The sequence below is a fragment of the Rana temporaria genome, chromosome 5 (assembly GCF_905171775.1).
Source record: "Rana temporaria chromosome 5, aRanTem1.1, whole genome shotgun sequence".
NCBI classification, from domain to species: domain Eukaryota; kingdom Metazoa; phylum Chordata; class Amphibia; order Anura; family Ranidae; genus Rana; species Rana temporaria.
In genome coordinates, this window is record NC_053493.1 from 152,918,846 (window position 1) to 152,933,065 (window position 14,220).

The 14,220-nt window shown below is 40.6% G+C and overlaps 1 protein-coding gene across 4 annotated transcripts in view; it reads left to right on the forward strand.

Moving 5' to 3' along the window:
* HECW1 (HECT, C2 and WW domain containing E3 ubiquitin protein ligase 1) overlaps window positions 1–14,220 on the forward strand; it is a 418,742-nt gene that overhangs the window by 175,449 nt on the left and 229,073 nt on the right. For all 4 annotated transcript variants that reach the window (XM_040353252.1, XM_040353251.1, XM_040353253.1 and 1 more), the window contains one exon: window positions 1,883–2,207. In XM_040353252.1, coding sequence (XP_040209186.1) covers window positions 1,883–2,207 — 325 coding nt within the window. The remainder of the gene's footprint in view (window positions 1–1,882; window positions 2,208–14,220) is intronic.

Consider the following 14,220-nt stretch of genomic DNA (forward strand, 5'->3'; position numbering starts at 1 on the left):
AAAACAAAAACTAACAATGTATGACTAGTCAAACCTTAAAGGGGTTGTGAAGGTAAAAAAAAAAATTCCCTAAATAGCTTCCTTTACAGTAGTGTAGTCCTCCTTCACTTACCTCATCCCTTGATTTTGCTTTTAAATGTCGTTATTTCTTATGAAAAATTCTCACTTCCTGTTCTTCTGTCTGTAACTCAACATCGTAATGCGAGGCTTTCTCCCTGGTGTTGAGAAAGCCTTTTGAGGGGAGAGGGGGTGAGCAGGAGTGTCCTGATCGCCCCCCCCCCAAGAGGCTTTCTCCACACCAGGGAGAAAGCCTTGCATTACTGTGTGTAGTTACAGACAGAAGAACAGGAAGTGAGGATTTCTCAGAAGAAATAAGGAAATTTAAAAGCAAAATGGAAGGATGAGGTAAGTGAAGGAGGACTGCACTAAGGTAAAGGAAGCTATTTAGGGATTTTTTTTTTTTTACCTTTACAACCTTCTCTCCAGCTTACTTACTATAGTAAGAAAACCACAGTTTACTCCACTGTATACTGTTTCTGCCTCTTCTTCCCTGCTGTCCACACCTGTGCAGTGAGACTGTAGAGACTCATATAAGGCTGTCTCCCAACATTGTTTGTGAAAGTACACATACCCTAAAAAAATTCTCAGTTGCTAGTAGTAAATTACTAGATGAGGGGAAAAAATAGTTCTTTGGATATATAATGCTGCTGATGCAGGTTTTTTTTAGCAATATTGTACACAATTTCATCAGAAAAGGTTTTTGGCTGTTTATGAGTTATGCCGCGTACACACGTTTGGAATTTCTGACAACAAACAAATGTTCGATGTGAGCTTTTGGTCGGATATTCTGACTGTGTGTAAGCTCCATCGGACATTTTCTGTCGGAATTTCCGAAAACAAATGTTTGATAGCTGGTTCTCAGTTTTTCCAACAACAAAAGTTCTTGTCAGAAATTCTGATCCTCTGTATGCAATTCCGACGCACAAAAATCCTATGCATGCTCGGAATCTATTTGACGCATGCTTGGAATCATTGAACTTTTTTCTTGGCTCGTCGTAGTGTTGTACGTGACCGCGTTCTTGACTTTTTGAATTTCCGACAACATTTGTGTGACTGTGTGTATGCAAGACAAGTTTGAGCGAACAATCAGTCGAAAAAAAATCCACGGTTTTGTTGTCGGAATGTCCGGTCGTGTGTACGCGGCATAACAATTACCCAGCCCATTATTTTGTCATAACAAACATTTAATGGTATGTTGATCCAGGAATGATTGTCACAGGAGTAGCAGGATACACTTACCCCTTTCCTAACATGCTGTAAGTTTTGAGGGCGTTTTTGTTTCAGATGTGAGTTGAATCAACTCAACCTGTGTTGTTTTAAGCCTAAGCCCGGGTTCACACTGGGCTGCGGGAGTGAAGCCGTGCAAGTTCAGTTTCTGCACAGATGTCAATGTAAATCGCAGGCCAAAAATCGCAAAAAGTAATACAGAAACTGCTTTTTGAAATCTGTGCAGCACCGCAGATGCGGTGTCACACAGATTAGGACGTGCCATTGCTGGCAATTGCCGGCAAATGCCGCAGATTTGACATGTCAAATCGTTCCAGTGTGAACCACGGCTAAACCACATTCTTCCCATCAGGTAAAGGTCCTTTCAAACAATCTTTACTGCGCTCTAGCCTGTATTTAATTGATCAGCGAGGTTCTTGATTTTACAAATGTGAACACTGATGTGTTAGTTGCCAAGAGGAACACTAAGCTTTTGATAAATAGGAAATAGACTATTAGACTGGAATTATAAAATAAAGTTTTATGCAATTCATTTATAATTTATTTTGTTGTATTACACATTTTTACACGTTTTATATCTTTCAATTCTTTACAGAATTTGTACCAAAATAGGTTCCTCGGCCTGGCTGCCATGGCTTCTCCTTCGAGGAACTCTCAAAATAGGCGCCGGTGCAAAGAACCTCTACGGTACAGCTACAATCCTGACCAGTTTCATAACATGGACATCAGGAATAGTCCTCATGAAGGAGTAACCATACCACGGTCTACCAGTGACACCGACCTCGTCACGTCGGATAGTCGGTCAACGTTAATGGTCAGCAGCTCCTATTATGCCATTGGACACTCCCAGGACCTGGTTATCTACTGGGATATTAAAGAAGAAGTTGATGCTGGGGATTGGATTGGCATGTATCTAATTGGTAAGTGTTCAAAACAGAGCACGGTCAGTTAAAGGCGATACCCTTTCTTTCAGTTATGTACTGTATAAGTCAAACTAGGTGTCTAGAGGTATCAGGGCCTGTATTTACAATGTACACAGTATATAAATAAATAAATATATATATATACATATATAAATATATATATATATTGTAATGTTTGGGGGACCAGCTTGATCGCAGGACACAGGCTTTTTAAATCAAAACTAAGGTTTATTAAACTTAAATGGCTTAGCAGCAGCAAAAACAAAAGAAATAACAGTCTCACCGACTTGTACAGCTCAGAACTGCTATCGCAGTTAAATAGTCCTTGCAGGTAAGTCCTTCAGTAGCAGGCTTTCAGGCAACACACTGCCAAGTCCTTTCACAGCTTTTCATAGCTTCCACAGCTTTCCTTGTCCACCATTCACCATGCATAGACTCTCCTACACTCCTTCACTCTCACCTGCACTTCCTGTCTGCTTTAAACTCCTTCCTTGGACAGGTGCATTAACCCTTTCCGTTCCCTTAAAGGCACCACAGTCCAAACAGAGGGGAAATATAACGTCCTTCCAGGACCCAGCCATGGCGTCCTGTACAATATATACATATACATATACATATATATATATATACACATATATATATATATATATATATATATATATATATATATATATATATATACTTTATATAAACACACAGTATATATACTGCTTTCCTTTTCCAGGTTGGTGACTCACTAAATATTGAACCTAGAATCAGAATGGCACCCATACAGCCTGCACTTTTTTTAAACAATTTAAAAAAAAATGATTGAACAAAGACTTATTTAATCATCCACCTAAAGCTATAAAAAGTCTCCTCATATAGAAGGATTATGTACATAATTCACATAGCACATAATCCTTTTATATGTAGGTTCTTTATATAAATCACATTTAGTAGTTCTTAGCTTAGTTTCTTGTGACCTAATATAGTTGATTGATATACAGTATGTATTTACCACACTATTTTTATTATAGTCTGTTCTCCGTCTCCCCCTATGGGGGGAGCTGATGAACACGGACCGTAAGGCCCCTTTCACGCGTGCGGACCGTATGTCCGCTTTTTCATCTATCCGTTTGCGGATGAAAAAGGGATATACATTGGTCCCTATGTGATTGCGGGTGTCAGCGGATGAACATCCGCTGACACCTGTAATCGTCCACCTCCGCAAACATCCGATTTTGCAGACGGAAGAAAATCCTATTTTTCTTCCGTCTGCAGAGCGGATCAGATGAACACGGACACACGGTCCATGTTCATCCGCTCCCCCCATAGGGGAGAGCGGAGAAAAGACAGGGCGGTCCCTGCACAGTGTGTGGAGACCGCCCTGTCATCCGCTGGCTCAGCGGGGATATATGGAGCGATCCCCGCTGAGCTTGCAGACATACGGAGGCGGATCATTACTGATCCGCCCCGTGTGAAAGGGGCCTATCACACACGCTGCATCATCTACACTCTGCTGGTCAACTAACCTAAAGTCTGTCCAGGAAGTAAGGCAGAAGTAATGAATAAGTGTTTTTGAACAGCCATGAAGAAAGTGAGGTAAGCGTGTATAAAATAAATGCAAAGCTGTGTAAAGTACATTAATGCTATATTGGTACATAGGGGAGCTGGAATTTAGAAAAATAAATAAAAAAGGTGAACTTAGCCATTAAAGTTTAACTGTACTTGTGTTATAATTGTATTTGTGTACTTGTCCCAACAGCTTCTAAAAATGTGTGTATGATATTTTACCATTTCTCAACATTTCCTGACTGTAACCTCCCAACCCTGAGCACATTCTAAAGTGCAATAAAAAAAATTGAATTAATTGAAATGGGTTGTTTAATCATCTCAATGCAATTATTTCAGTCTCCAAGCAGCACCCTCTAGTGGTGGCAAGGAATGGCTTTTTTAAAGCAAAGATGGATGCTGTTGGAGTGATTTAATCAGTACAGTAACCCATCGTAAATGGCATTTTTTCATAGGCAGCAAGGACAATGTATTATATTTTAAAAGCATGCAGTTAAACTTTGATTCTGATTGATGGGGTTCTGCTGTTATATAAACAAATCCTTTAAATTCCTCATAACCTACACCATATTGAGTTAAGTTTCCAACATATTTTTATGGACCCTCCAGTTTTATTGTTTCGGTTTGTAATGGTTACATTTTTAGAAACCATTTCATAGAATTACAATTTATTTTAAGCTAATGAGTTCATCTAAGGACATAAAAACATGGCTTTTCAATCAAGTCGCTGTGTAACTGCAGCGAGACAAACACTGAATTATTTAATTCACGTCTATTAAGCCGAGAGGGAAGTAAATCAAGTGAGACCCAAAATGAATAGAATCATCACAAAACAAAAAAATAACAATAAACTATGGGAATTATGAAACAGCCATGCTTTCATGCAGTACTTAGATTGGCTTAATGGTAAATTCCTGAAAAACAATAAAAGGAACATTTAATTAATAGAATCATTTGAGTGTTTGCAGAAAATATTAAGGTGAACAAGGCCATTGTATATGATATGCTTGACTTGTGACCTAAATAATTTCCTCACTACAGATCTTGCATATATTTTCATTGGCATTCTTTGTAGAAGCAGAAATCAGTTCTTATAGAGAAAAGGAAATGGTGAAAGCAGCAGTACCATATGCTAAAACAGGGGTCTCCAAACATTCTAAACAAAGGGCCGGTTTATTGTCCTTTAGACCAGGGGTCTCAAACTCAAATTAACTGAGGGCCACAAGACAAGTTTTCATATGCCATGGGGGGCCGCATGCAAACTTTCAAACTTCAAAAACAACAGTACTGGTGTCAGCGAACACATTATTAACCCCCAGCACCAGGGCCGGATTAACAATGGGGCTGATGGAGCTGCAGCTCCAGGCCCCTTTCTCAAGACAGGCCCATTTGCCCAAAAAAAAAAAAAAAAAAAAAAAAAAAAAAATGTTTTTTTTTTTTTAAGATTTTTTTTTTTTTTTAAGATCGAATTTGGGGGGTTGTAGCTCGATGACCAGAGGTCACAGAAACCCCACATTTGGGGGTAGGCATGGGAAGAGCTACCGCACAACTGGTTAAAATATGGGACGGCTATCATTTATGGTTTCCCGGAGATACGGGCCTGCTTGCACAGCCTGTCAGAAGCTACATTCAGAGCGGCCAATATAAATACAAGCTGACACACTACAGCAGACTGATAGGATCACAGTGCTTATAATAATTATTTGTATATTACTCATGGTAATTAACCCCTTGCCACCCAGGCCAATTCTGACACTTCTCTACTACATGTAAAAATCATCATTTGTTTTTTGCTAGAAAATTACTCTATGGTGGTCTTTGCACTTTTTATGTTGCAGGGTACAGAGCTGCACGATTCTGGCTAAAATGAGAATTGCAATTTTTTTGCTTAGAAGATAGCTCACAATTCTCTCAAGATTGTTGCGGCGTAACATCATCTTTCACATTAAAACAAAAAAAAAAAAAAAAAAATGGGCTAACTTCACTGTTTTGTTTTTATGGTTTTTATTATTCATTGAAGCGGGCAAATGCAGTGTGACATAAAATATTGCAGCAATAGCCATTTTATTCCCTAGAGTCTCTGCTAAAATATATATAATGTTTGGCAGTTCCAAGTAATTTTCTAGCAAATAATATTGCTTTCTAACTTAAGAAACAAGTGTTGGACTTTAAGTGGTTAAATTTAGTTACAATGTTAGTTAGTTACAATGTTCATTTTGTTTACAAACTTTGCAGACTGCCCAGATTTGTTCTTTACACACAGAAGTGTATTCCTTTGATCTAAGAAGGAAGTGTCAGTTACAATGTTTCCTGTTAAAAACTTGGCAGACTGCCCAGATATTTTCTTTTGACAGCTGAAAGTCTCTCCACTTGTTATATGAAAGAATCAGCAAACTCTGCATTGAAGAACGTCAGGGGAGGTTGAATCGAGATCACGATTTTTTTAACGATTAATTGTGCAGCTCTAGCACGGTATTTGCGCAGCAATTTTTCAAACATTTTTTTTGGAAAAAAATGTTTCATTCATTAAAAAAAAGTTAGTTAGTTAAGTTAGCACAATTTTTTTTGGTATCCTAAGCGATGCTTTACATTTTTTTAGGTTACATGTTTAGAGTTACAGAGGAGGTCTAGTACTAGAATTATTGTTCTCGCTCTAACGATCGTGGCGTATGTAACCTGTGTGTATCTGGCTCTGATACTACCAGTGCCTACCCAGCCACTGACTAGTATCTCTCCCCAGCCTGTCCCCACACACCCTCTCACCTGCTGACCTGTGGATGGGGAAATCACTCCTGCAGTGTTATTGTGTTCTGCCAGTGCGTACAATGATCAGTGTTGCTAACTTTAGCTGGCAGCACTGATTGTTTTAAGAAAAAAAAAAACAGGCTGGTTGTACTCAAGTTGATTAATAGATTGACTTGTGTAAAACCAGCTAGCCCATACATAGATTGACTATGGCTGGTCTCTGCATAATTGGCGTAATTTCAATCCATGTATGACCCGCTTAACCACTACTCAGTCCCTAAATATCCTTCCACTCCTGTACATAGTGCTCACTGTCATACTCTCCACACTCCTCTCCTGTACATAGTGCCCACTGTCATACTCTCCACACTTCTCTCCTATACATAGTACCCACTGTCATACCCTACACACTCCTCTCCTGTACATAGTGCCCACTGTCATACCCTCCACACTCCTCTCCTATACATAGCGCCCACTGTCATACCCTTCACACTCCTCTCCTGTACTTAGTGCCTGCTGTCATACACTTCTCTCCTGTACTTAGTGCCCACTGTCGCACCCTACACACTCCTCTCTGTCATACCCTCCACACTCCTCTCCTATACATAGTGCCCACTGTCATACCCTCCACACTCCTCTCCTATGCATAGTGTTCACTGTCATACCCTCCACACTCCTCTCCTATACATAGAGCCCACTATCATACCGTCTACATTCCTCTCCTGTACATACTGCCCCATCATACCCTCCACACTTCTCTCTGGTACGTACTACCCTCTGTCATACCCCCTCACTCTTCCTGTACATACTGCCCATTGTCATACCCTTCACACTCCTCTCCTGTACATAGTGCTTTTTTCCGTACCCTTTGTACTCCTCTCCTGTACATAGTGCCCACTGTTAGACTCTCCACATTCCTCTCCCTCACCTGCACATACTTCCCACTTATATACCGTCCATACTCCTCCCCTATGTCGCTTACCCACAAAAACAGTTCTTTAAAATTATACTGAATATCCTCAATGTTACCAGCTCTAGAATGGACACACTTTTGTTAGTTCAACTAAAGGAAATATCAGTTCTCATATTTGTTCTGCCCCATTATTAGTACTCATTTAATTTTGTGATTACTACTATGATGTATAGAGGAACATCGGGGATCTCAGCTACTCTAAATATAGCACTTATATAAAAAAGTGTCCCTGAAAATATTTTTTAAATGTTGGCAACTGTGCACTTAGGCACTGCCCAAGGGCCACCGTCCACCGGGTCAGTAGGGGGCCCCATGAGAGGCTCCTGGGATCCTGTGATAATAAAGCGGTAGTAAACTTTCCTGACATTACTACTTTTTAGAGGCCCTGGGGTAGGTTATGCCACAACGTACAAGTATGCACAGCATATTAGCACATAGTGTACACTTCAATTTTCAGACTGAGCCCTCCAGTGCTGCGATGAATCAGGCGGGGCCCGGGCGCTTACATCTTCACCCGGTCTTCCTTCTGGGTTCTGTGCCTTTGGTCACTTGCCTTGGCTGGGCTGCGTTCATGTCATTCCCACGCATTTATTTATTATTTATTACACCCCATTCACACCTCCGCGACAAAACGCCCGACGCCGGCCGCTCGTGCCGCTGGAGGGGAGAGTTCCCATTGCTGTCTATGAGATGGTTCACATCTCATAGACGCCGTACACCTGCGGCATGAAAAAAAGTCCCGGACCCTTTTTTTCAGGCGGCATTGGCGTTCGGCCATACAAAGCAATAGGAAGGATTTGTAAAAAAAAAAGTTACACTATTCGCGGCAAAATACGCCGCGTACGCGGCGTTACTTGTCGCGGAGGTGTGAATGCAGCCTAAAAGGCCCCACCAAAATCCTCAGCACCAGGCCCATGATGTTCTTAATCTGGCCCTGCCCAGCACTGGTGTCAGCGAGCGCATTATTACCACCAGCACTAGTGTAAGTCAGGGTTTGACAAATTTGCTTGGAATCTAGGAGCCAGCTAAAAAAGTTAGGAGCCAGAAAACGCACCCAGTCCCGACGGGCTTGCGCGCAGAAGCGAACACATACGCGAGCAGCGCCCGCATATGTAAACAGTGTTCAAACCACACATGTGGTATCGCTGCGATTGGTAGAGCGAGAGCAATAATTCTAGCACTAGACCTCCTCTGTAACTTAAAACATGCAACCTGTAGATTTATTTAAACGTCACCTATGAAGATTTTAAAGGGTAAAAAAGTTTGTCGGCATTCCACAAGCGGACGCAATTTTGAAGCGTGACATGTTGGGTATGAATTTACTCGGCGTAACATTATCTTTCATAATATAAAAAAAAAATGGGGATAACTTTACTGTTGTCTTATTTTTTAATTAAAAAAAGTGTAATTTTTTCCCAAAAAAGTGCGCTTGTAAGACCGCTGCGCAAATACGGCGTAACAAAAAGTATTGCAACGATCGCCATTTTATTCTCTAGGGTGTTAGGATAAAAAATATATATAATGTTTGGGGGTTCTAATTAGAGGGAAGAAGATGGCAGTGAAAATAGTGTAAAATGACATTAGAATTGCTGTTTAACTTGTAATGCTTAACTTGTAATACCAACGGCCACCACCAGATGGCGTCTGCTCACATCTGGTGGTAATAACTTGTAATACCAACGGCTCACCACCAGATAGCACCAGCTCACAAAAAAAAAAAAAAAAAAAAAAAAAAAAATTTTTTTTTTTTTTTTTACTCTTTGCTCCCCCCACTTCCACCCTGCCTGCGGGCCATTTATAACTGGTCTGCAGGTCGCAAATGGCCCGCGGGCCGGTACTTTGAGACTCTTGGAGGGCCAGACTTTGGCCAGCGGGAGTGGAAATTTTCCTGGCATCAGTGGGAGTAAACATCTGGTATTAGGGGGAGGAATAGTACCCCATTGCTGGTATCGTAGGGAGGAATAATGCCCCATTAATGATGTCAGTGGAAGAAATAGTGCTCCATTGTCGGTGTCAGATGGCAGAATAGGGTCTCGTATCAGTGGAAGGGACAGTGCCCCAAGGGCCGGGTAAAGGCAAGCAAAGGGCTGCATCTGGCCCTCGGGCTACAGTTTGGAGACCTCTGTGCTAAAACATCAATCAATAGTATTAGGAAAGTAAAAAATAAAATTAATGTATTATAAGGAAAATACTATTATTAAAATAATAATATTACACATAAGTCTAAATATTATAATAAGAATAAAAATATTATTAGGAAAGTAAAAACGATACAGTATATCCAGTGGTCAGATGGATCATTTATTGTAGCCCAAGTCAGCATTCGGTGTGGATGCAGATATACAATCCAAAATTTTAGGCTTGGAAATTTAGCAGCTGTATTAGTTACAAAGACATATTATTTTTGCAAAATCATATTTATTCTTTAGCATATGCAAATGTTGTTCCTTTCATTCCCAGCGTTATTGTATGTGAAATCAATAGCTAAGAACATGATGATGAGCTGTCAGTTGTGCCCTGTACACACGATCGGAATTTCCGAACGTGATAAACTTTTCCGTCGGGATTCCGTTCAAGCTGTCTTGCCTACACACTGTCAGACCAAGTTCCGACCGTCCAAAACGCGGTGACGTAAAACACTATGACGAGCTGCAAAATTAGTGCATAACACACAAAATAGAGGCAGAAAATTACAAAAATGAAAAAGAAGCAAATGTACTGAAAGCAAACATGAAACATTTGTAATGCGCATTTTGTGTTTCTTTACATTTTACCATAATACATTAAAATATTCTAAAAACACTTACGCACAAATACAAGTGCATTTTGTAGCCGAATGGTGTGAACAGACCCATAGAGCACAGCAGTACTTAAAGTGGATGTAAACCCCCAAATTTTTTTTTTCTTTTTGATGTCACAATGTAGAGTATAAGATTCCCTATCATCTGTGCCCAGTCTTGCCACATCGAGTTAATCCAGCGCTGAGCAATCCTCTTTTAATGTTCAGTGAAAATTAACAGAATTCCAGATAAAAACTTGACAAATTATAAAGTCCGTTTCTCTGTTCTTGCTTTGTGTTACAGGTTATTTACATATGCTGGTAATATACAATGAACTTTGTATCACCTCATATTATGATAAACATAACATAACATATGATAAACATGTCCAAGCTCTAGATATGTAAATAACCTGTAACACAAAGAAAGAACAGAGAAACGGACTTTATAATTTGGCAAGTTTTTATCTGGAATTCTGTTAATTTTCACTGAACATTAAAAGAGGATTGCTCAGCACTGGATTAACTCTGTGTGGCAAGACTGGACACAGATGATAAGAAATCTTATACTCTACATTGTGACATAAAAAAAAAAATTGGGGGGGTTTACATCCACTTTAAGGAAATCTATGGTCACAGAATACACTTTCATTCTATAACATTAGTATATTTATTAATAGTAGGGATGAGCCGAACACCCCCCTGTTCGGTTCGCACCAGAACTTGCGAACACACCAAATGTTCGTGTGAACTTTAGAACCCCGTGAAAGTCTATGGGACTCGAACATTTGAAATCTAAAGTGCTCATTTTAAAGGCTAATATGCAAGTTATTGTCCTAAAAAGTGTTTGGGGGCCTGGGTCCTGTCCCAGGGGACATGTATCAATGCAAAAAAAGTTTTAAAAACGGCAGTTTTTTCGGGAGCAGTGATTTTAATAATGCTAAAAGTTAAATATTCCTTTAAATTTCGTACCTGGGGGGGTGTAAAGTTAGCATGTGAAATAGCGCATGTTTCCAGTACATTTCCAGTACATGGAACTGTCCCTGCACAAAGTGTCATTTCTGAAAGAAAAAAAGACATTTAAAACGGCTATAATGAATTGTCGGCTCTGGCAATTCAGAGCGAATTCATTCATAAAAAAAAATGACGTGGGGTTCCCCCCAAATATCCATTCCAGACCCTTCAGGTCTGGTGTGGATTTTAAGGGGAACTCCACCCCAAATTTAAAAAAAAATGGCGTGGAGTTCCCCCAAAAATTCACACCAGACCCTTTATCCGAGCACGTTAACCTGGTCGGCTGCAGAAAAGACGCGGCTGAAGCTGTGACATTTCTTATATAGGGGATGCCCCCTCTGACGCACCCTCTGCTACGTCACTGGGGAAGCCCAGTCTTCCCCCTTGTATCAGAGGGTGCGGGGTCATGTGACGGGTTGCCCCGCCTCCCCTATATAAGAAATGTCACAGCTTCAGCCGCGTCATTCGCTGGGCTGTGTCCAGCGGAGAGAGGAGGTCTGCGTGGCTGCGCTCTGGATGGATGGATCTTCTCATCGCTGGACCGGAGATCACCTGTCGCTGGATACAGACAACGTTGGAGCAGGGAGCTGGGACCGAGTAGATTACCACCGCTGGATTTTCTTTCTTTTTTTTTATTAATAAAGGACTTTTTTCTACGGTGTGTGTGTGTTTTTTCCAACTATTTACACTTCCTTCGTGAAATGGTAGGGGTACAATGTACCCCATTACCAATTCACATAGGGGGGCCAGGATCTGGGGGTCCCCTTTGTTAAAGGGGTCTTCCAGATTCTGATAAGCCCCCCGCCCGCAGACCCCCACAACCACCGGGCAAGGGTTGTGGGGATGAGGCCCTTGTCCCCATCAACATGGGGACATCCTCCCCATGTTGAGGGCATGTGGCCTGGTATGGATCAGGAGAGGGAGGGGGGCGCACTCTGTCCCCCCTCTTTTCTGCGGCCGGCCAGGTTAACGTGCTCGGATAAGGGGTCTGGTGTGAATTTTTGGGGGAACTCCACGCCATTTTTTTTTATTTGGGGTGGAGTTCCCCTTAAAATCCACACCAGACCTGAAGGGTCTGGAATGGATATTTGGGGGGAACCCCACGTCTTTTTTTTTAAATTGACGACGGGGTTCCCCTTAATATCCATTCCAGACCTGAAGGGCCTAGTAATGGAATTTGGGGGGACCCCCACGCTATTTTTTTTTTTTTATGAATGAATTCTCTCTGAATTGCCAGAGCCGACAATTCATTATAGCCGCAAGTCAGTTTTAAATGTATTTTTTTCTTTCAGAAATTACACTTTGTGCAGGGACAGTTCTATGTACGGGAAACATGCGCTATTTCACATGCTAACTTTACACCCCCCCTAGGTACAAAATTTAAAGTAATATTTCACTTTTATTGTTTCACTTTTAGCATTATTAAATTCACTGCTCCCGGAAAAACGGCCGTTTTTAAACTTTTTTTTGCATTGATACATGTCCCCTGGGGCAGGACCCAGGTCCCCAATAAATTGCATATTAGCCTTTAAAATTAGCACTTTAGATTTCTCCCATAGACTTTAACAGGGTGTTCCGCGGCTTTTTGCATTTGCCGCGAACACCCCTAATTGTTCGAGTGGAACATGAGTTCGACTCAAACTCGAAGCTCATCCCTAATTAATAGCAATACAAACAATGTTTCAAAATATATAAATATTCTGCGCTTGCCCAAATAGTGTAAAAAACAAAATGAAAAATGTGAAACAAATAGTATGTGATAAAACATGCTGCTACTTATGTAAGCCTAAATACACAACCAATCTGTAAATAAATAAAGTATATAACCTACCGTAATTATCACTTATTTATAAGTGACACATATTCCAAATCATATCCGTGGTAAATCATTGAATGAATTCAGTCATGAAAAAAAATATATAAAAAAATAAATAAATCCAGTCCACGGTCAAATAGTCCAATTATCTGTGCTCAATCAGTGAAAGGTGATATACAAACAAAAGTGCTTCAATCAGGTGCTCTCTCCAAATCAATACTCACTTCTTACCAGAAGGATTGGATCTCAGGTTATAAAGATCAAATTCGCTCTCACAAATAATCAGCCAACAAAGATATTCCACTCCTCAGTTATATTCTGGGCAATCCTTCCTTATGAGGTAGAGATTTCACTTGTTGTTTGTATCCCGTATAGCTGTTGGATCCATGCAGCACATCCCAGCGCAGGCACTCGCATATAAGGAGGATAATGGAAGAAAAAGGCTTCAGTAGGGTGCAGTTTTTAAAAACAACATTTATTTAAAAAAAATCCACTGCACAGGAAAAAAGACATTTGGAAAGCAAAGGAAATATTCCACACAGCCACGGCTTCGCCTTCAAGCTGGTACGTAGTGACGTCACACGAAACAGATGGAGCCATTTTGTGTGATGCGTTTGTGATGCAATTTTTGATGTGGTTTGCGTTATTTTTTCTGCTGACAGCTGAATGTAAAAAAAAAAAAAAAAAAGAATTGTCAGCAAAAAAACAAATTGTGAAAAAAAAACAGCGTGGGGTCCCCCCAATCCATACCAGGCCCTTTGGGTCTGATATGGATAGGAAGGGGTCCCTGCACACCAAAATAAAAAAAAATAAAAAAACACGTGCCCCCCCCCAAATCCATACCAGAGGAATTTTAATGCACACAAACACAATATAAGACACAATTTTTAAAATATCAACGCTGAGTAAACAGACACCTAATATGTCATGCTTTAAAATTGTGCACTCTTGCGGAATGGCACCAACTACAGTATTACAAATTCTTCATAGGTGATGCTTTAAACGCCTTTATAGGTTACCAGTTGCACAGGATGTCTGGTGCTAGAATTGTTGCTCTCACTCTAAGGCCGCGTACACACGGTCAGTCCATCCGATGAGAATGGTCTGACGGACCGTTTATCGGTTCACC